General features: G+C 46.0%; 1 protein-coding gene across 4 annotated transcripts in view; it reads right to left on the bottom strand.

Annotated features, from left to right (window-relative positions):
- Positions 1-11202: 11202 nt before the first annotated feature.
- Positions 11203-23345, bottom strand: part of LOC140721364 (NACHT, LRR and PYD domains-containing protein 3-like) — a 76531-nt gene continuing 64388 nt past the window's right edge. For all 4 annotated transcript variants that reach the window (XM_073036204.1, XM_073036206.1, XM_073036207.1 and 1 more), the window contains 7 exons: positions 21607-21773; positions 20514-20685; positions 20364-20414; positions 13644-15381; positions 12448-12534; positions 12125-12292; positions 11203-11960 (listed from right to left, as the gene is read on the bottom strand). In XM_073036204.1, coding sequence (XP_072892305.1) covers positions 11873-11960; positions 12125-12292; positions 12448-12534; positions 13644-15381; positions 20364-20414; positions 20514-20685; positions 21607-21773 — 2471 coding nt within the window. In that variant the 3' untranslated portion in view covers positions 11203-11872. The remainder of the gene's footprint in view (positions 11961-12124; positions 12293-12447; positions 12535-13643; positions 15382-20363; positions 20415-20513; positions 20686-21606; positions 21774-23345) is intronic.

Raw genomic sequence — 23345 nt, 5'->3', positions numbered from 1 at the left:
GAGCAGATGCGGCGGAGACGGAGGAATTGTGAGAGGAGGATGGCATTTTTGCAAGAGACAGGGTGGGAAGAGGAATAGTCCAGGTCGCTGTGAGAGTCTGTAGGCTTATAGTAGATATCAGTAGATAAGCCGTCTCCAGAGATGGAGACAGAAAGATCAAGAAAGGGGAAGGAGGTGTCGGAAATGGACCAGGTAAATTTGAGGGTTGGGTGAAAGTTGGAGGCAAAGTTAAAGAAGTCAACGAGCTCAGCACGCGTGCAGGAGGCAGCGCCATTGCAGTCGTCGATGTAGCGAAGGAAAAGAGGGAGACAGAAAAGAGGGGGGGAAATGTTAGTAGTTGGGAACTGAATGTCCAAGTTTACATGTTATATCGGAGGGATAGAAAGTTAGTTAGAGGGGATGATGTGGCTCTACTGGAAAAGAATGCCATCCAATCAATAGAAAGATGTGATTGAGTATCGGAAGATCTTGCATCCTTGTGGGTTGAGTCAAGTAAATGCAAGGGGAAAAGAATGTTGTTGCCAGTTTTATACAGCCTCCCAACAGCGGCTGGGAGCTGGACAATAGGTTTCAACAGGAAACAGAAAAGGCGAGTCAACAGGAAATCATATGGTAGTCATGGACGATTTTAACATGCAGGTCGATTAGGAAGATCAGTTTGGTAATGGATCTCAAGAAAGTGAGTTTGTTGAATGCCTGAAAGATAGCGTTTCGGAGCAGTTTATCGTTGAGCCTTCTAGGTGTTTAGTTATACTGGATTGGGTGTTACGTAATGAACCGGGGTCGACTTGGGAGCTTAAGGTAATAGAACGGTTAGGAACCACTGATCACAATATGACTGTGTTCTACTTGAAATTTCATAACTAGAAAGTGAAGTCTGAAGTAGCAGTATTTCACTGGAGTAAGGGAAATCACAGTGGTACGAGAGAGTAGTTGGTCAAAGTACAGTCAATTGGAAGGAGCTACATGCAGGGAGGTCAGCAGAGCAGAACAGGGAAAATGAGGAATGTGCAGGAGATTTATATCCCAAATTTGAATAAATACTCACATTGTAAAATAGTACAACCGGGGCTGACAAGGGAAGTCAAAGTTATTGTAAAATCAAAGAAAGGGCAAACAACAAAGCTAAAATTAGTGGGAAGATAGAGGATTGGGAAGTTTTGTTTAAACCTACAGAGAGCAACTAAAACGATGATTAAAAGGGAAAAGATAAAATATGAAAGCAAGGTAGCAAATAATATCAAAGTTGATTGTAAAATATTTTTCAAGTATGTTAAAAATAAAAGAGAAATGAGAATGGATATAGGACCGCTAGAAAATGAGGCAGGAGAAATAATAAAGGAGACAAAGAGATGGCTGATCAATTAAATCAGTATTTTGCATCAGTGTTCATTGTGGCAGACACAAGCTGTATGCCTGATGTTGTAGTGTGTGAAGGAAGATAAATGTGTGCAGTTACTGTTAAAAGAGAAAAGGTTCCCAAAGAGCTGAAAGACAGAAAGTTACATAAGTCACACGGATCAGAAGAACTGCACCCTAGGGTTCTGAAAGAGATAGCGTCAGAAATTGTGGTGCAATAGAAACGATCTTTCAGAAATCATTGAAATCTGTCATGATGCCAGAGGACTAGAAAATTGCAAACGTTACTCGTCTCTTTAGGAAAGGAGGAAGGCAGCAGAAAGGAAATTATAGACCAGTCACCTAGCTGCCATACCGGTCAGGAGTACTGAACTGCAAACATTCTCCATCCTCTGCCAAACGGTCCTGATATCGACTTTAAATGATCTTGTAACTCCATCCACATATTCCAGTTTCTCCTAATGGTAGAACCTTCTGAACCTCTCCACTGTCAGAGACTCTGAATACATTTTACCATCGAGGAAGCTGACGATTCACTTTTCTAAACTCCGCTGAACCTGGACATAGTTCAACTGGAAACTCATAACAGGACAATCCTTTCATCGAGGGAATTCTGAATCCCTTTCAGACTGACCCAGCGGATCTGCTTCCCAGTCAGGGGATTAGAACTGTCCCCGTTTCTCCAGATGTGGCCACACCAACACCCCGTATAAATGCACTTTCTTGAAAGAAAAAAAAACTATTCATATTCTTCTTGTTACGTACCCCGTAACGGGTTAAACGATGGAAGGAAGATGGTAAGTAATGATAGTAAAGTTGATGACAGAAATGCCGGGAGAATTTTCTCTGTAAAGGTGAAGAAAAAAAACGAGAAAGTAGCACCAACAGATTGAACGAGTAAAGGAATCCCGGGGAGATCCGCTGGTGCCGCCAGTCTCCCCGCTGACGAGGTCTGGTTGGAAAGTGGATATACTAGACATGTGATTCCTTTTACTAGAGACTTGTGTGGTTGGACACAAGGACGGTGGCCCTATGGGAGGCTTTGGAGATAAAGAAAATTAAATATTTTAAACAAGATACTGGTAGAGCAGACGGAGACACTACGTGAGATTTAATAAAGTGTTTTGATTTATGCAATTTACTTTGTTATTTCGAACCTGGTCAACGGAGCATGTTGTCCTTGCTTTCCTACGTATCTGTGTGTTGTGTGTGCCCTGGGTCGGGGAAACGAAACGTTGTTTCGTTAAATGACAGTAACCTTGACTTGACGACTTGAAAAAAGGCTGGAGGTAGCTAAGCGACATCAATCTCCGAAACCAATAAATAGACCGACTCTGCAGAAGACGTCCGAACAGAAGAACCGTAAGGTGTCTCAAGACTTATATCCTCACCTAGAGAGTCTGAGAGAGCCCGATTCCGCCCCGGATTCAGATCTGGACGACGTTTTAATGTTAGCAGAAGCCGTACGACAGAATCAAACACCCCGACCCGCCTTATAACGCCCAGGCAAACGAAGCCGACGAGCAGAAGGGGGATAAACCGCAAGACAAAGAACTATCCAAGGATAGATGAGCCCATTTTCAGGGTCGCTTGTCCACTGGCAGAAGGGACTAAAAATCAAACGGGACATGAATATAATTTGCGTATTTAACCAGGAAACGGGAAGCGAATCAGAACAGATCCTGTTACACAATATCCAAAACAAAAGATTTGCGCCACCGCGGTAATCCGGCCGTGGGCCCTGTCCGAGGTTCAGCCTATGGGACAAATTTGTAAGATTTATAACCCCTTCTCCAAATTTTTACATACAATTATTATCAATATACATACATTTGCCAACATGCTGGGATGAGACTTATTATGTTCTGTAGGGGAACGGACGTGTGGTCGGGGAGAAGCAGAGATCAGATGGTGAAGTAAGGAAACAGACTGTCACGGGGCCACGGGATGTGAACAGAGAGAAAGACGGAGATATGCGGGGACAAAGAGAGAGCAGTCCGGAGATGGAGACGGAGTTGAAAAAAAACCATATTGACCCCGTTATATGTTTCCCAGTCCGATCATGTTTCCCTCATGGTGAAAGTCACCAATCTAAACCGGTGTACAGGTGTTGGGGAAGAAACAACCGGAAAGTTTCTGGTGCGATCGAGGGCATCCTGAGAGAGGTTGGGAGTAAACACCGGGAATGTCACTAAAAGGAAGAATGAGAAACAGCCGAGAGGGTGTAGAAAAGGGAGTTGATCCATCCTGACTGAACAAACCCGGAGAAAAGCACAGAGGGCATCACCAGAACAAAGAATGAGATGTAACGGAGAGAAAGAAAATAAAACGGGCGGGACCTGATTGGACCGTCCCTGACAGTTCCCGAGTTCTGCAGAGCGTCCACCGGGGTGAATTACCGCTGATGCGAGTCTCACATATTTGTCAGGAATATGGAACACTGCCTGCTACGAGAGCAATGGGATTAATAGTGTCAGCGTCTTCCGCCCATGACTGAAATGCGGGGACTGGGCGGGTGGCTGTGGATACAAGTAGCGAGAGAAACACTCCAGAACATCAGAATTAACTCTAATTCTGCCGTTTTCCGTTTCCTCACCTGCCACTCACTTCCCTCCCAGTATATTCAATCTCAACTCGTCATCCCTCCACTCCTTGCCCTCCCTCCTCGCTCTCCCAATTCTCCATTTAACCTTCTGCCGCCAGCCATTTTGTGACACTGTGACCATCTCTCTCACATACCCTACCACGAAGTGTGTCAGTCCCTCACACTCACAATCTTATCACACTCCTTCCCATCCCATCAATCGCAAACCCCTTCCCTCCCTCCCCTCGCTCTCCTCCCCACCACCTCGATTCTTTGCATCTTATGCCGGTTGGCTGCCATTTTCCGATTCCAATCTTCGCCTCACCTCATCGCCCTCTCTCTCTCTCTCTATTATCCGGTGAGTCACTCCCCTACTAACCTTATCACTTGATCAGGGATTCGCTCATTTTCAATCAGCGCGTCCCTCCCTCTCTTGTGCTCACTTCTACCAAAGCAGTCACTCCCTCCCCAGCGGCCATTTCAAGTGAAGCGTCGGACATCCCACCTCTCCCGGAAGTTCCGGGAGTCTCCCGCATATTGATAGCGGCTCCCTGACGCCCGGAAATTATATACAATATCCCGGAAATCAATTCTTTGAGAACGAGCGAGCGAGAAAGAGAGATAGATAGATAGATAGATAGAGAGAGAGAGAGAGAGAGAGAGAGAGAGAGAGAGAGAGAGAGAGTGAGAGAGAGAGAGAGAGAGAGAGAGAGAGAGTGAGAGTGAGAGAGAGAGAGAGAGAGAGAGAGAGAGAGAGAGAGAGAGAGAGAGAGAGAGCGCCATAGCAGAGTATTCCAAAAAAGGAAAATATAAAACGTATTTCACCCCAGACTACACTAACGTGTACCCCTGCCTAATAGAGGTCAAAAATAATGACAGTGTTGCTCGCTGTACTGTTTGCAACAGTGACTTTTCTATTAAGTTAGAGTTAAATCACTGTTGAGGTGAGTTTAACAGGTGTCATTCGTTCATTAGCAGTGCAAACTTTATTTAAACTCGCTGGCTAGCTGCTAGGAGCTAATCTATTGCAGACATCCCGCCTCTCCCGGGAGTTCCGGGAGTCTCCCGGAAACTGATGGTGCTACCTCCCTGAAATGAGGTTTTGCAGGGTGGGATTAATTCAATTCGACGTTTCCTTCACTCCTTCTCTGCCGTTAATTTTATCCAAGACGTCGCTTCCTCCTCGGTCCCGTTTCAACCCGGCCAAACGGGGTCTCCTTCAGTCAATACATCTATCCTTTTTCCTCAACAACATGAAGAATGTTGACGGATGTTTTCATTCGCCGTCTCACCCCCTCCCTTCCCTGCGCTCACGTTAAACAAGGTATCACAAACCCTAAACTGCCCCGTCAGTCATTTTAAGCGAAGCTGCTCTCTCCCAATAGATCCTTTTACATCGACCCATTTCCCGCTCTCTTCTCAATGTGCCACTCCTCCATTTCGGCCATTTTACCCGGTGCGTCTCTCCCTCCTGTTGGCCATTTGAATTCTGTCCATCACTCTCTCCCTGTCGGCCATTGTAACAAAGGAATCAGCGGCTATTTCAGGTCGGGCCGCCACTCCCTCTGACTTGCCCTGGCTTCCATTTTCACAGTGTGTTACTCCGCTCCTGGCGTCCATTTTCTCTCAGTGCATCCGTCCCTCCCTAGTGGCTATTTTCAATTCGTGAGTCACGGCCTCCCTGGTGACAATGTTATATCGGTGCGTCACCCTCTCCCTGGTGATAATTTTAATTTCTGGTTTTAAGTCTGAATCCTAGTTTCAATCATCACATAACTCCCTCGCTGGTGATAATTTTCAGTCAGTGCACAATCCCCACCCTGTCGGTCATTTTAAATCTGCCTGTCTCTCCCACTCTCTTGTCAGTGTATCACTCCCTCCCTGCCGGCCCTGAGGAACAAGGTGACCGCGACCATCTTAATTCCGCCCATCGCCCCCTCCCTGGCGCCCATTGTCACTCAGCCCATCACTTTCCCCCTGGAGACCATTTTCAGTCAACCTTTCACTCCATCCCTAGTGACCATTCCAAATCCTTCTGTCATAGAAACATAGAAACGTAGAAAATAGGTGCAGGAGTAGGCTATTCGGCCCTTCGAGCCTGCACCGCCATTCTGTCTGATCATGGCTGATCATCCAACTCAGAACCCTGGACCTGCTTTCTCTCCATACCCCCTGATCCCTTTAGCCACAAGGGCCATAACAAACTTCCTCTTAAATATAGCCAATGAACCGGCCTCAACTGTTTACTGCGGCAGAAAATTCCACAGATTCACCACTTTCTGTGTAAAGTAGTTTTTCCTCATCTTGGTCCTAAAAGCCTTCCCCTTTATCCTTAAACTGTGACCCCTCGTTCTGGACTTCCCCAACATCAGAAACAATCTTCCTGCATCTAGCCTGTTCAATCCCTTCAGAATTTTATACGTTTCAATAAGATCCCTCCTCAATCTTCTAAATTCCAGTGAGTATAAGCCTAGTCGATCCAGTCTTTCTTCATATGAAAGTCCTGCCATCCCAGGAATCAATCTGGTGAACCTTCTTTGTACTCCCTCTATGGCAAGAATGCCTTGCCTCAGAGTAGGGGACCAAAACTGCACACAATACTCCAGGTGCGGTCTCACCAAGTCCTTGTACAACTGCAATAGAACCTCCCTGCTCCTGTACTCAAATCCTTTTGCTATGAATGCCAACATACCATTTACCTTTTTCACCGCTTGCTGTACTTGCATGCCCACCTTCAATGACTGGTGTACAATGACACCCAGGTCTCGTTGCACCTCCCCTTTTCTTAATCGGTCACCATTCAAATAATAATCTGTTTTCCTGTTCTTGCAACCAAAGTGGATAACCTCACATTTTTCCAAATTAAATTGCATCTGCCATGAATTTGCCCACTCACCTAACCTATCCAAGTCACCCTGCATCCTCTTAGCATCCTCCTCACAGCTAACACCGCCGCCCAGCTTCGTGTCATCCGCAAACTTGGAGATGCTGCATTTAACTCCCTCGTCTAAATCATTAATATATATTGTAAACAACTGGGGTCCCAGCACTGAGCCTTGCAGTACCCCACTAGTCACTGCCTGCCAATATGAAAAGGTCCCGTTTAATTCCACTCTTTGATTCCTGTTTGCCAACCAATTCTCTATCCACATCAAAACCATACCCTCAATATCGTGTGCTTTAAGTTTGCACACTAATCTCCTGTGTGGGATCTTGTCAAAAGCCTTTTGAAAATCTAAATATACCACATCCACTGGCTCTCCCCTATCCACTCTACTAGTTAAATCGTCAGAAAATTCTATAAGATTCGTCAGACATGATTATCCTTTCACAAATCCACGCTGACATTGTCCGATGATTTCACCTCTTTCCAAATGTGCTGTTAACACATCTTTGATAACCTACTCTAGCATTTTCCGCATCACCGATGTCAGACTAACCGGTCTATAATTCCCCGGTTTTTCTCTCCCTCCTTTTTTTAGAAAGTGGGGTTACATTAGCCACCCTTCAAACCTCAGGAACTAATCCAGAATCTAAGGAGTTTTGAAAAATTATCACTAATGCATCCACTATTTCTTGGGCTACATCCTTAAGCACTCTCGGATGCAGACCATCTGGCCCTGAGGATTTATCTGCCTTTAATCCCTTCAATTTACTTAACACCACTTCCCTACTAATAAGTATTTCCCTCAGTTCCTCCATCTCACTAGACCCTCGGTCCCCTACTATTTCAGGTTACTATCGATGCAATGCTCCTCAGACAGGATGAAGAGGTCAATACTCCCCAATGCCATTAGGCTCTACAATTCAACTGCCAGGACTTAAGAACTTTTTTTTTTAAAGCTATTATTAATGCTTTTGAGTTAGTGATTTAGATGCATATCATATTATTACTGAGTTAAGTACTGTATGTAATTAGTTTTTGCTACAACAAGTGTATGGGACATTGGAAAAAATGTTGAATTTCACCATGGGGATGAATAAAGTATCTATCTATCTATCTATCTATCTATCTATCTATCTATCTATCTATCTATGTCCTCCTTAGTGAAGACAGAACCAAAGTCGTTGTTCAATTGGTCTGCCATGTCCTTGTTCCCTATGATCAATTCACCTGTTTCTGACTGTAAGGGACCTACATCTGTCTTGACCAATCTTTTTCTTTTAACATATCTATAAAAGCTTTTACAGTCAGTTTTTATGTTCCCTGCCAACTTTCTCTCATAATCTTTTTTCCCTTTCCTAATTAAGCCCTTTGTCCTCCTCTGCTGGACTCTGAATTCCTCCCAGTCCTCAGGTGTGACGCTTTTTCTGCCTAATTTATATGTTTCTTCTTTGGGCTTGATACTATCACTAATTTCCCTTGTCAGCCACGGGTGCACTACCTTCCCTGGTTTATTCTTTTGTAGTTGTAGTTCATCCATGCGACCTTTAAATGCTTGCCATTGCACATCCACCGTCAACTCTTTAAGTATCATTTGCCAGTCTGGCTTAGCTAATTCGCGTCTCATACTTTCAAAGTTACCCTTCATTAAGTTCAGAACCTTTGCTTCTGAATTAACTATGTCACTCTTCATCTTAATGAAGAATTCCACCATATTATGGCCACTCTCACCCAAGGGGCCTCGCACGACAAGATTGCTAACTAACCCTTCCTCATTGTTCAATACCCAATCTAGAATGTCCTGCTCTCTAGTTGGTTCCTCGACATATTGGTTCAGAGAACCATCCCGCATACATTCCAAGAAATCCTCTTCCTCAGCACGCTTACCAATTTGGTTCACCCAATCTATATGTAGATTGAAGTCACCCATTATGACTATTGTTCCTTTATTGTACGCATTTCTAATTTCCTGTTTAATGTCATCCCCAACGTCACTACTACTGTTAGGTGGCCTGTACACTATTCTCACCAGCGTTTTATGCTCCTTAGTGTTATGCAGCTGCACCCATATTGATTCCACATCCTCTAGGCTAACGCCCTTCCTTTCTATTGCGTTAATCTCTTCTCTAACCAGCAACGCTATCCCACATCCTTTTCTTTCCTGTCTATCCCTCCTGAATATTGAATATCCCTGGATGTTGAGCTCCCAACCTTGGTAACCCTGGAGCCATGTCTCTGTGATCCCAAGTAAATCATATTCATTAATAACTATCTGCACATTAATTTCATCCATCTTGTTATGAATGCTCCTCGCATCGACGCACAAAGCCTTCAGGCTTGTTTTTACAACACTCTTAGCCCTTATACAATTACGTTGAAAAGTGGCCCCTTTTGATTTTTGCTCTGGATTTGCCTGCCTGCCACTTTAACGTTTCACCTTACTACTTTTAGCTTCGACCCTCATTTTACACCCCTCTGTCTCTCTGCACTTGTTCCCATCCCCCTGCACATTAGTTTAAATCCTCCTGAACATGCAGTAGCAAACGCTCCCCCTAGGACATTGGTTCCAGTCCAGCCCAGGTACAGACCGTCCTGTTTATACCGGTCCCACCTCCCCCGGAACTGGTTCCAATGTCCCAAAAATTTGAATCCCTCCCCCTTGCACCATTTTTCAAACCACGTATTCATCTGAAATATCCTCCTATTTCTACTCTGACTACCACGTGGCACTGGTAGTAATCCAGAGATTATTACCTCTGTGGCCCGACATTTTAGTTTATCTCCTAACTCCCTCAATTCACTTTGTAGGACCTCATCCCGTTTTTTACCTATATCGTTCCCTCCCTATTCACTATTTTCAATCAGGAGCCCCTCGCAGCACAGACACTGTCGACCACCCTCCACTCGATTGCGCAGACTGTTAATCATGAATAATAAAAATATCGCCAACAATAGAGACCGATCCGACATCCTCATTTCCGGATTCTGTGCGTCATTACTCCAAGTGTCGTGGAGAGAGAGGATACAGACACCAGGAAACGTGTGTGGTAATATTCTCGGTGTCGATACAGAAACCCGACACCGTACGCGGTAAAACTCTCGGTGTGGAGACAGAGATCGGGAACCGTGCCTGGCAAAATTCCCAGTTTGGATATGGAGACCGGAAACCGTGCCCTGTATAACTTCCGGTGTGCTATGTGGACACCGGGAACCGGGCGCAATGACTCACCCGGCATGCGGACACAGAAGCAATAAACCTCTCTCATCACTCCCCCATATCCCCTCTCCCCGCCATCTTTTGGAAGGCGTGCCGAAGTTCCGTCAGTCCGATCATATCCACCGTCTCCACCAGGAGAAAGGGCATCGTCAGTTTTACAAAGTCGTCAACATCCACTCGACCCTCGACTTTCTGTGTAACTAATAATCCCATCGGCGTTCCCGTCAAATTTCCTACGTGCAGCCGTGAGTTCTGTCAAACACGGAATTCAGGCCTCCCCGCCAGTTTCCAGGTTCACAGGCCCGTTGGAAATGAACTGGAAGGAGTGCCATGCTACCTGGTGGCCATGGCAACGGGGGATCTGCTGATCGTAGTCACAGCTGTTCTTGTGCGTCAAGTCATAAATGAGCGAGGTGGGGAAGCGATCGTAGAGCTCGCGTGGGCTTCGGGTGATTGGGAAACGAGTGTGTGTGTGTGTGTGTGTGTGTGTGTGTGTGTGTGTGTGTGTGTGTGTGTGTGTGTGTGTGTGTGTGTGTGTGTGTGTGTGTGTGTGTGTGTGTGTGTGTGTCTGTGTGTGTGTGTGTGTGTGTATATCAAATCATCTGAAGTTTTTCCAAAGAGTTAACTGGATAACATAAAGATAGACCAGTTGATTTGTTTACAGTGCTGCAGTTCCAAGGTGAACACAATGAGAGTCTCCTCTGTAATCTGTTTAAAATCGATAACTCATTTGATATATCTCACACGACTACAGAGACGTATTTTTCCTGTGTCTGACCCCGGGAGTGTGTGGTGAGACGGTGTGGAGGGAGATTCACTCTGTGTTTGACACCAGGAGTGTGTGATGGGGCGGTGTGGAGGGAGATTCATCCCGTACTTAAAGCCGGTATTCCTCGCTGCACCGGTCCTCGGTTGAATCACGGCTGATATTACAGTCTATTTTAACGGTCTGCGGGGTCAGGAGGGGGTCAGTTAGCCAGGAAGGGGGTTGGGTGGAGATGAGATACTTGGCACCCAGACTCTGCCAGTCCGACCTCCCTCAGCCTGGAGCTGAGACGCTACTGTGTCAGTGTGAGGAGCTCCGACCCACTGTTGCAGTGCACAGGGTGCGGGGGGCAGCAGAAACCTCAAATAAAACTCGAGTCCGGCACCAGGACAGGAAGTTACAGCGGTTTATTGATTTCATCATGACAAATGTAAATTAAACAATGTGTGAGCTGCTGACGTGCGGGAATAAATAAGCTGCTCCCGACTCACTCACAGTCACACACAATTAACTGACCGGCGACAACGAGTGACCGGTTGAATAATCAGTCCCGTTTCTCACCGTCACTCTGCATCGGGGAACCGATGATTATAAAATCACACTTCAGGGCCGTGTCCGGGATCGCTGCAGATCCAGGGTCACTGCCGAGGTATTTGTCAATTTAACATCATTATATCGGCCAGGCTGCCGAATGCACCGTCCTCAGCAAAGGGAGCAAAAGGATTCTCTCCCGGGATAATCCCACCCCGGGACACCGGTGTCCCAGACTGCGCCCCGGACCCCGGGCTCTTCCTGTCTGCGTAATTCTCCGGGGAGTCACGTGGAAGTCTCGAACCCGCACATCCCGCGAAAGCTGACCCACCGGACAACAGGCGGAAACACGTCACTGCGGGATCGCGCCGAGCGACACACAGCGCGAGACCTGAGCTGGTTCCGTTAAAACCGTTGGGAATCACACTCGGAGCGCGGCTATTAAAGGTAAGGGCGGGAGTTAAAGGGGAGGGCGGGGAATCGGCCAAATGTCCCCATCCCGCGGGCGGGGATGTTCACACATTCAGATGTTCACACGGATATTCTCAGTCCGTGTCTGGGTTCCTGCAGAGATCTCAGTTCTTTCCTCCCGGTCCCACTGAACCGATTGTCCACCAGCCTGAAACAGATGGGAGAATAAAGATGAAATAAACAGATTACACAACAGTGTCAGTAACAGGGGACCGGGGTTAATGTTTCAACAACACTCACAGACAAATATCACCAGAAAACCCGCGGATCCGCTGATATTTTATCACATTGAACATTAACACAAACACTCACCCGATCCACTCCAGACTCGGGAGAGTCAGTATGAGGCTGCGGAGAGCGGGGACAGATCGGTCTGTGAGCCAGTTTGAAGCCAGGTCCAGCCCCGTCAGTGATCTGTTTGTACTAAGAGAGGAGACGAGACCCTTGGCACCAGAATCTGTGAGACCGACATTGAACAGCCTGGAGATGAAAGAAAGTGAGGGTGAAGGACACAGAGAGACAGGAGACAGTACAAATCCCCAGTGTTTATCGGTAACACAATTACTGATCATATTAATGTTCAGTGTCAGACACCCAGTGACTGTAAACACAATCTCCCACAGTCTGTTACTTACCACAGTTTCTGTATTTTACACTCCGGGTTCCTCAGAGCGGCAGACACCAATTTCACTCCTGAATCTCCCAGTTTATTAGTACTCAGTCTAAAGACAAGTAGACAAATTGATGAACAAAGTGATTCAAACCGTGGGTCTGTGGGAATTTCTCTTACTCAGGTGTTTCAAGAAACATTAAACCCTTCAGTAAATCACTGATCGGAGTTTCCATCACTGTCAATGTCCCACGCTGCCCATCTCCAGGGTATTCACCGAATCCCAGTAATTAAGCCTGTCGGTGTGACCCTGTAAACTCCACATGTTCTGTCCCATTCCCCGATGGTTAGAAAAGTGTTCCTGATGTGAGAGGGTTGGGAGGGGCAGGGATGAAGAATGGGAGAAAGTCCCACAGTGAGGAAGATTTATGACTGAGGAAATGTCGATGGGAGACGGTGAAAGAGACCCTACCTGAGGAAAAGTGATGGGAAGACAGAAACTGCAGGGGAAGAGGATGGGGAAGAGAGATCCCACAGGAGTAAGGGGGTGGGGAAGAGAGGTCTCACAGGACGAAGGGGAATGGGGACGAGAAGTCCCCCAGCAGTATACCGATGGGAAAAGATAATCCAATAAGATGAGATGATCCAGAAATAGATTGTACGGGAGGGGTGGGTCTGAACTGAGGCCCACAATCGGGAGAGGAGATGCACCCATGGGGTCTGGGTATCTGGTAGTGAGCACAGTCATACAGGTGGACTGATGGTGATAGTCACACACGGGGAAGGGCAGGGAGGACAATCTCACAATGGTATTTCTTTCCTTCTCACTGGGACAGTCTGCTGACGGTCTCTTGTCCCTCACCGGGAAGGGGGTGTGAATCTCTGACCCACCTGCTGCAGTCAGTGTCGGTCTGGGTGTCAGTAACAGTGAGAAGGAACATTGTCAATGGACGTGTCACAGGCAGCGAGAAACACGGCCATTCCTGTGATTTACTACCAGTAAACCAATGGCCGTTGTTCACTGATCTGATGAAGTCTCCAATATCCCTTCACAAGGAACCACAGAACCCTCCCATCCTTGGAGAATTACTGACCGATCCCCTGGGCATTTGTCACAATTCTGCTCAATCTGATGTACTGCAGTTTAACCAAAATCCCTTTACATTGAAGCAACACAATGGAACTGTTCCACATTTTAGAGTGTGAAATAAATCAAGTTACCTCAGCTCCCGGCACTTGTGCAGCCCGGGTCCCAGCCGCTGGATTCCTTCACACTGAATGTGGCAGGCAGCCAAGTCGAGTTGTTTTATTGTATCACAGAGCCCGATGGAATGTGACAGGACCGCGCAGTCAATCGGGGTCAGTGTCATTCCACTGAATGAAAATGTTTCCACAGATCCCAGTGCGGCCTGAGCCAGTCCACTATTTTGAGACTCAAACAGGTAGTGCAATGTGTTCAGGAAGCTCCTTTTATCAGCTTCACTCCATATGTTTTTAATCTGGCGTTTAACCTCCTCCTTCACCCAGTCAATCACCTGGCAGGTTGTTTCATGAGGAAATGGACCCAGAAACTCCTCCAGGCCCCGAGCTGTCATTGGGTTGGAGAGACCAGCGACAAAACGGAGAAATACCTCAAATCGCCCATTTGTCGTGTTGTGGGCTGCAGTGAGGAATTTCAAGATATCCCCGGGATGTGGATTCAGGAATTGTGCGACTGCAGCTACAAACTCTTGGATGGTGAGGTGTGGGAATGTGTACACCACGCTCCGGGCACAATCCTCTCTCTCCAAAAGTTCCATCAGGAACCCGGACAGGAACTGGGAAGGCTGCAGATTGTAGTTGATCAAATCTCCATCTGTAAACACAATCTTCCTCTCGGACACTCCTCTGAAGGCCATATGACCAACCTTGAGTAACACATCACGGGGGTTCTCCATCTCACGGCCGTGGTTTTTCAGGATGTTGTAAATATAGTAGGAGAACAGTTGGGTGATGGTCTTGGGAACTCGCTGCGTGTCCCTGATTCTTTGTGTGAAGAAGGGGCCCAGTGCCAGAGCGAGGATCCAGCAATAGGAGGGGTTGTAGCTCATGGTGTACAAGATCTCGTTCTCCTTCACGTGTTTGAAAACAGCTGCTGCCACCTTCTGATCTTCAAAATGTCTGATGAAATATTCCTTCCGTTCCTCACCAACAAATCCCAGGATTTCAGCCCAGACACCGATCTTTGCCTTTTCCAATAAATGTAACACAGCGGGACGGGTGGTCACCAGCACTGAACACCCTGGGAGCAGCTTGCCCTGGATTAAACTGTACACAATGTCGGACACTTCACACCACCACTCGGGATCTGAGCACTTGTGCTTGGGTTCTGTATCTCTCCGACTGTCAGCAAAATCGATTCTGTGTTTGAATTCATCCAAACCATCGAATATAAACAGCAACCCTTCTGAGATCTTCCAGACCTCTCTCAGGATTTTCCCAAAGTAAGGATACTGATCCAGAATCAGTTCCCTCAGGTTTATTCTGCAGTTAATGGAGTTTAAATCATGGAATTTGAAACTGAAGACAAACTGGAACTGTTGGTATATTTTCCCCATTGCCCAGTCATAAACGATCTTTTGTACCATTGTTGTTTTCCCGATCCCCGGGACTCCGGCCACTGCTGCCGAACTCCCAGATTTGGATTTACTCCGGGAAAAGCTGCTCTGGAATAACTGATCAGACCGGATTTTTTCCAGCTCTCTGCGGAGATGTTTCTCTCTCAATTCTTCATGGTCTCTGCCTCTTGCCAGCAGCTCATGTTCCACCAGTCTCCGATCTCGAACAGTAGAAATGACCGTGAGCTCAGCGTATCGATCAACCAGCTGGAAAACCTTTACCTTCTCCCTCATCAGGATCGTGTTCACTCTCAGTGTTTCAGTTTGTGCCCGCAGAGTCTCCTTGTGTTTCTGTTGAACATCTTCCATGGGAACAGACAGTGGACAAACTGTTAGATGCCTCAACTCAGAACTCAGTATTTAAGCACACAATAGTTAGTTCAGAGCTATTGCATTGATTGGATTCATCAATGGATGTTCGTACAGTAAGTAAATTCAATTAACAGAACGCTGACTGGACAGAGAGGCCTGGTCTAGAGAAACACAAGGTCATCACATTTCCTCATTAATTGTGCTGTGAAGGTGAGTATTTCCCTGGTAGTTTACTGACCCCCGACTGCCCCGGACCAGACACACTCCCACTACTGTCACAGATGTCATTTTTTCCTGAGGAAGAAACTTTTCACCCCAGTGTTGATATGTAGGGTCTCACCGTGTTTCAGCACCGTGTCAGGGGTAAGTATGCTCTTGCTGTGTGTAGGAAACTATTAGGGGTATGTTGGGTCTCACAATGTGTGGGGACCCTGCCAGGGGTGTGTCAGGTCTCACATCCTGTCAAGTCAAGTCAAGTCACTTTTATTCTCATTTTGATCATAACTGCTGGAACAGTGCATAGTAAAAATGAGACAACGTTTTTCAGGACCATGGTGTTTACACGACACAGTACAAAAAACTAGACTGAACTACGTAAAAAAAAAACAACACAGAGTAAGCTACACTGGATTACAGACCTACACAGAACTGCGTAAAGTGCACAAAAAACAGTGCAGGCATTACAATAAATAATAAACAGGACAATAGGGCAAGTTGTCAGTCCAGGCTCTGGGTATTGAGGAGTCTGATGGCTTGGGGGAAGAAACTGTTACATAGTCTGGTCGTGAGAGCCCGAATGCTTCGGAGCCTTTCCCCAGACGGCAGGAGGGAGAAGAGGTTGTATGATAGGTGCATGGAGTCCTTCATAATGCTGTTTGCTTTGCGGATGCAGCGTGTAGTGTCAATGTCCGTGATGGCGGGAAGAGAGACCCTGATGATCTTCGCAGCTGACCTCACTATCCGCTGCAGGGTCTTGCGATCCGAGACGGTGCAATTGCCAAACCAGACAGTGATGCAGCTGCTCAGGATGCTCTCAATACAATCCCTGTAGAATGCGATGAGGATGGGGGGTGGGTCATGGACTTTCCTCAGCCTTCGCAGAAAGTCTCACAGTGTGTCCGGAACTTGTCAAGGATGCGTAGGGACTCACCGTGTGTCAGGACACTGTCAGAGGTGTGTGGGGATTTATTGTGTGCAGGGACCTATCAGGGGTGTGTGGGGTCTCAACCTAACATAGAACATTGAATCGTACAGCATATTAGAGGCCCTACGGCCCACAATTTTGTGCCGACCCTCAAAACCTGCCTCCCATATAACCCCCCACCTTAAATTCCTCCATATACCTCTCTAGTAGTCTCTTAAACTTCACTAGTGTATCTGCCTCCACCACTGACTCAGGCATTGCATTCCACGCACCAACCACTCTCTGAGTGAAAACCCTTCCTCGAATATCCCCCTAGAGTTTCCCTCCTCTTACCTTTAAGTCATGTCCTTTTGTACTAAGCAGTGGTGCCCTGGGGAAGAGGCTCTGGCTATCCACTCTATCTATTCCTCTTAATATCTTGTACACCTCTATCATTTCTCCTCTCATCCTCCGTCACTCCAAATTGTAAAGACCTAGATCCCTTAATCTCTGATCATAATCCATACTCTCTAAACCAGACAGCATCCTGGCAAATCTCCTCTGCACCCTTTCCAATGCTTCCACATTCTTCCTATAGTGAGGCGGCCAGAACTGGACACAGTACTCCAAGTGTGGCCTAACCAGAGTTTTACAGAGCTGCATCATTACATCGCGACTCTTAAACTCTATCCCTCAACTTATGTAAGCTAACACCCCATAAGCTTTCTTAACTACCCTATCTACCTGTGAGACAACTTTCAGGGATCTGTGGACATGTACCCCCAGATCCCTCTGCTCCTCCACACTACCAAGTATCCTGCCATTTACTTTGTACTCTGCCTTGGAGTTTGTCCTTCTAAAGTTACCACCTCACACTTCTCCGGGTTGAACTCCATCTGCCACTTCTCAGCCCACTTCTGCATCCTATCAATGTCTCTCTGCAATATTCGACAATCATCTACACTATCTACAACTCCACCAACTTTTGTGTCTTCTGCAAACTTGTCAACCCACCCTTCTACCCCCACATCCAGGTCGTTAATAAAAATCAAGAAAAGTAGAGGTCACAGAACAGATCCTTGTGGGACACCATTAGACACAACACTCCAATCTGAATGTACTCCCTCCATCACGACCCTCTGCCTTCTGCAGGCAAGATAATTATGAATCCACCTGGCCAAACTTCCCTGGATCCCATGCCTTCTGACTTTCTGAAAAAGCCTACCGTGTGAAAACTTGTCAAATACCTTACTAAATTCCATGTACATTACATTCACTGCACTACCCTCATCTATATGCCTCATCAACTCCACAAAGAACTCTATCAGGCTTGTTAGTCACGATCTGCCCTTCACAAAGCCATGCTGTCTGTCCCTGATCAGACTATGATTCCCTAAATGCCCACAGATCCTATCTCTAAGAATCATTTCCAACAGCTTTCCCACGACAGACGTAAGGCTCACTGGTACATAATTACCCGGACTATCCCTACTACTTTTTTTGAACAAGGGGACGACATTGGCTTCCCTCCAAACCTCCTGTACCATCCCCGGGGACAATGAGGACATAATGATCCTAGCCAGAGGCTCAGCAATCACTTCCCTCGCCTCGTGGAACAGCCTGGCGAATATTCCGTAAGGCCCTAGGGAATAATCCGTCCTAATGTATTATAACAACTCCAACACCTCCTCTCTCTTAATATCATCATGGTCCCGAACATCAACCTCACTTATATTGTCCTCACCGTCACCAAGTTCACTCTCATTGGTGAATACCGAAGAGAAGTATTCATTGAGGACCTCGCTCACTTCCACAGCCTCCAGGTACATCTTCCCACCTTTATCTCTAATCGGTCCTACCTTCACTACTGTCATCCTTTTGTTCTTCACATAATTAAAAAATGCCTTGGGAGTTTCCTTTATCCTATTCGCCAAGATCTTCTCATGCCCCCTTCTTGCTCTTCTCAGCCCTTTCTTAAGCTCCTTTCTTGCTACCCTATATTCTTCAATAGACCCATCTGATCCTTACTTCCTAAACCTCATGTATACTGCCTTCTTCCATCTGACTAGACTTTCCAACTCACTTGTCACCCGTGGTTCCTTCACCCTACCATTCTTTATCTTCCTCATCGGGACAAATTTAACCCTAACGTCCTGTAAGAGATCCTTCAACATCGACCACATGTCCATAGTACATTTCCCTGCAAAAACATCATCCCAATTCACACCCCCAAGTTCTAGCCTTATAGCCTCACAATTTGCCCTCTTCCAATTAAAACTGTTGCTGTCCTCTGTGATTCTATCCCTTTCCATGATAATGCTAAAGGCCAGGGAGTGGTGTCACTGTCCCCCAGATACTCACCCACTGAAAGATCTGTGACCTGACCCAATCAATGTATTCGGGTGAAACAGGGAGGGTAGGAAAACTTTGACTTTTGAACTGTTTGGAGAATATGACAATGGTAGAAATAATATTCTTCAATAATCAGGGAGATGTCTGTTCTGTATTCAGAAATTGATGTGGGAATTTCACTGCCGTGACAGTTCCCTCAGCAAACAGAATGAAGAACAGAGAAGAACAAGTTTCCAGGGAAATTGCCGAGAATTCCCAAATACTTAGTGCAGAGAAACGGATGGAAATTATTGTCAGAATCTGGACTGGAAAAGCATTAACTCAGGTAACAGAAACGTGAGCAGTTTGAAAACTTTCTCTGGTATCTTTTGAAAATTAACATCTTTTGGAATTTGTTCTTGGAAATGAGACAGGCTGATTGAGGGTGTTGGCCAAGATTCCTTATATTTCTGTTCAAGGGCTTCTAGTTATCTGTTAAAGCATGGACTACGTTAAGATTAAGAATTTTTTACGATGTCTGACTTCTCTACGCTCTCTCCTCTATTAAATCTGCAGTTGAGTGATCCAACTCAATCTGCGATGATGAAACCTTACAATCTCGTGAGCCCATGCACTGCCCCGGGCTCCATTTTCACCGACACAATGTGCTTACGGATGTAGTGAGTTTCTTATCCAGACGGTCACAATTGAATTAATAGCAATATTATTTATAGGTATTTTCAGTCCTTTCTACCTTTTTGCCATAAGCTCAGAACCCTCGGTTTCTCTGCCCTAACTCCCATCTCTCACCCTTCCACAGTGTCCATCACACAACACAGGCACACATGAATTTTAGCTTCTGTGGACTGAGCTGAGGATTTTGTCTCCGATCTCACCTTCAGTAACACTGTATCTTGATGGAATTCCCATGATTATTGAGTAGGAAATTGAACTGAATAACTGTAGCAGAGTTTGCACTAAGGGGTTGCAGATGTGAACAGAGTGGGGTTCATATGCTGCTCTGGTATTAAACAGACTAGTTGTAGAGGTATCTGCTTTTCGCATTAAATGGATGCTGTCATTGTTATTCTGCGACGAGAACTTCAATGGACTCCCGATTCTAAAAAAATGATAACCTGTAGGAACTGAGGGAGTTTAGAAATGTGACTTAGGATGAGAGCTATTCCGGGTTTGGGTGGTTTTCGGGATATAATGAGTAAGACATTTCCCATAGTTTCGCTCCTCAGATTGCCCTCTTCTCCATTCTGACCCTGGTAGAGGGATTGTGTGGTTGAAGGACCCAGAGAGGAGTGATCCCTTTCAGCAAACTCACCAACTCTCTGCGTTGTTCCGCATAATGTCCTGTGAAAACTCTCCCTCCAGCAAACATTTTTCCATGTGTCTCACTGTGCGCTGTGTCACGGTGGAACATTTACCTGCTCAAATCCCCGTGGTTCAACAACGACATGGCCCTACACAACATCAACATTCGGTGGAAACAGCGGTTTCTTCACTTACCTTTCAGCTTACTGGGGATCTCCGGAACGGGTTGATGGACCGGAACACAACCTGTTCAGATTTAAAATAAGTTGACACGTTTCAATTCCTCAAATTATAAGGATGTAATGTTTGATTCCAAAATTAAATCAATCTCTGATTTTATCTCACCATGTTCCTGTATTTCTTTCAGCATTTTATCAAACTTTGGGACATCAATCCGCATTTTCACAAAGGTTTCCCACATTACCCTCCGGGCGCGGGAGCCTTTCTCCATCACCAGGCTCAGGAGGAGTTTAGAACTGTCCGCCCGCTCTCCCTTATCAGCAAGATCAGAGATTTTCTGTGAAGAGTAACGGTGAACATATTGGGGACTGACAGATTCACACAGAGAATGAGAAGTAAATGATGTGCTCTGTAACGGGATCACACTGAGCAGTCACCCGGACGGGTGCTGATCCTGTCTGGACATGGACTGTACATTCTGAGTGCAGAGCACACGGAGGGACATTCACCGTGAACCTGGTCCACCAGTCAATGAGATCCTGGCTGGTCTGTGACCGCTTCATTGACGTGGCTCCAAATCCATAAATAATTCCTCACTGGATTTGACCATGTAAAACAGAAATCAGAAAATAACGATCACAGATGAAGAAAGAAGTCAGGAGGGTTTTTGTATCAGAGTGAGCAGTCTCGGAGAAGTTGCAGAAAAGATGATGTGATTCATCTCCTCAGTCCGCCAGTGTCCAACATGACAGCGGATTACCGGCTGACACCTGATGCCTTTCCTTTGCCTTTTCGAGTTGAGGTTTATTCAGTGATTACACATTACAACATGGCAGTATTCCCCAATCCACACTGTTTGCAGTTACAGATTGTAACAGAATTATCTCCACCCAGAACAGAACACACTCGAGCTCCTGTGGCACCCACTGATGATGTCCCGGTTCTCACTGTCATCCTGCCGTCACGTGTCATGTTCTTTTCAAACCAAAACCTCCAGTCATATTTCCATTTAATACTGTAAGCCCACACAACTGTTACCTGCTCAACTCACTCTGAACATTGAGCAGCCACCCACCAGTCCGCGGGGTCTTTTCACCCCTTTCTATCACTGGTTTAGATTCACATATTTGTGATTGTGTGCACACTAATTATTTCCCAGTTGTTCTTTCACCTAATTCAATATCCGATGAGTCAGAGTTCCGACACCCATCAGTCCTGTGATGTGTGAAAATTCAAACCCATTCTCCCTCCCACTTACCCGATGTTTCTCTCCACTGAACTGATTCTTGGCCTTTAACGCCAGGCTCACTCCGTGCACCGCTCCTTCCATCGCCTGCTCCAGCCTGTCCCGGTAGAAGTCCGTCAACCGCAGCAGTTGGAAATCATTCCAGCTTGCCAGGAGCTCGGCGATCGCTGAGCTTGGACCTGTGAAGGAAAATGGGGACATTTAAATAAATTACTGGCCCCATATTGGGCAGGAACTTTCCCTCTGGAATCTAAAGTTATATATATGGGAAGGGAAGAGGAACGGGCCGAGGGGAGTGGTGGTAGATTGTGGGAGGGGTTATAGTTCCCCAAGACTATACCTCCCTGCTTGGAAAGGACTCTGCTTATTCCTGAGAATATATTAACCCATCACCATCACTCTCCTGGTACTGCCCATCACCACCGCTTTGCTCTGGGTTACTGTCTGCCTGCCTGGTCAACCCCTTCGTCAGCAAATCTCTGGGATTTCTCACAAAATGCTGGAGGTGCTCAGCAGGTCAGGCAACATCAATGGAGTGGAATAAACATTCAACGTTTCGGGCCAAGGCCCTTCATCAGATTGGAAATGAGGGGACAGAAATTCTAGATATTGCCTTATTACTTTCTATTCCTCGTGTTCCTGATGCGAAACGTCAACTGTTCATTCATCTCCATGGATGTTGCGTGACTTGCTTGTGTTCTGGAGTAACTCGCTGTTTTAATGCGCGTCAGAAACTGTAAGAGGAGCAGGAAGCAGGCAGTAATTGTACCCCTAGAAATATTAACTCTTTCTCATCTCTCTGCCCAGTTTCCACAAATATTTTGTTAATTGCCGATATTGAATAAAACCCAGACGCTGTCAGCAGAGTATTATAAATTAAAATACTTCGCCAGCATAACCATGTCCTTTCCTGATGTCGAACTCACTAGACCTCCTCCCCTGCCCACTCCTTGAACCATTTTCAGGACAGCTGTGAACAGAATTTGCTGTTCTGTAACAAAGCAACTAAACAGGAAGATCAGAAATTAATCAAGACGTAAAGGGGAACACCGTTCTGTATTTAAGCTGAGCCAAACACTTCCAAACATCTTCGATGTTGTGTATTTATGATGCTTTTTATGGTCCCATCGGTGCGGTGTGGTAAATGCGAAGGGAATCAGTTACATATTTGTGCATTGTCCAGTACAGTACACAGCCGGGAAATGACGGATGTTATATTTTCTTATTATTATCCATTCAAATACGCCGAAATTACGCTTGGGTACAGTTCCGATTCATCACTTCAAGATTGTATGTTTGCTGATTGCTAATAAAGGATCGAATACATAACACCGACTTTTGTAACAATCATTATTGGAGCTGAGGGGACGTCATGCAATTATAACAAATCTGTGGGGTCACCAGCAACGGCAACTTGGCTTGGTTAGAATTCACCGCTACGTTCTCAACAGATGTTTCTCAATCTGCCAATCATTTTAAATATTCTGAGGTACTTAATGAATACTTTGCTTCAGTATTCACAAGTGAAAAGGACCTTGGCAATTGTGGAAATGACTTGCAGTGGACTGAAATGCTTGAGTGTATAGACATTAAGAAAGAGGATGTGCTGGAACTTCTGAAAAACATTAATTAGAAAAATTACCGGGACCGGATGTGATATGCCCCCCGGCTACTGTGGGAAGATTGCTGAGCCTCTGGCGATGATCTGTCGATTATCAATTCTGTGTTGAGAAGTATCAGAAGATTGGAAG

The sequence above is a fragment of the Hemitrygon akajei genome, unplaced genomic scaffold (genome assembly GCF_048418815.1).
Source record: "Hemitrygon akajei unplaced genomic scaffold, sHemAka1.3 Scf000054, whole genome shotgun sequence".
NCBI classification, from domain to species: Eukaryota; Metazoa; Chordata; class Chondrichthyes; order Myliobatiformes; family Dasyatidae; genus Hemitrygon; species Hemitrygon akajei.
Note: the sequence above shows the minus strand (reverse complement) of the source record. Positions and strands in the feature narration are given on the sequence as shown.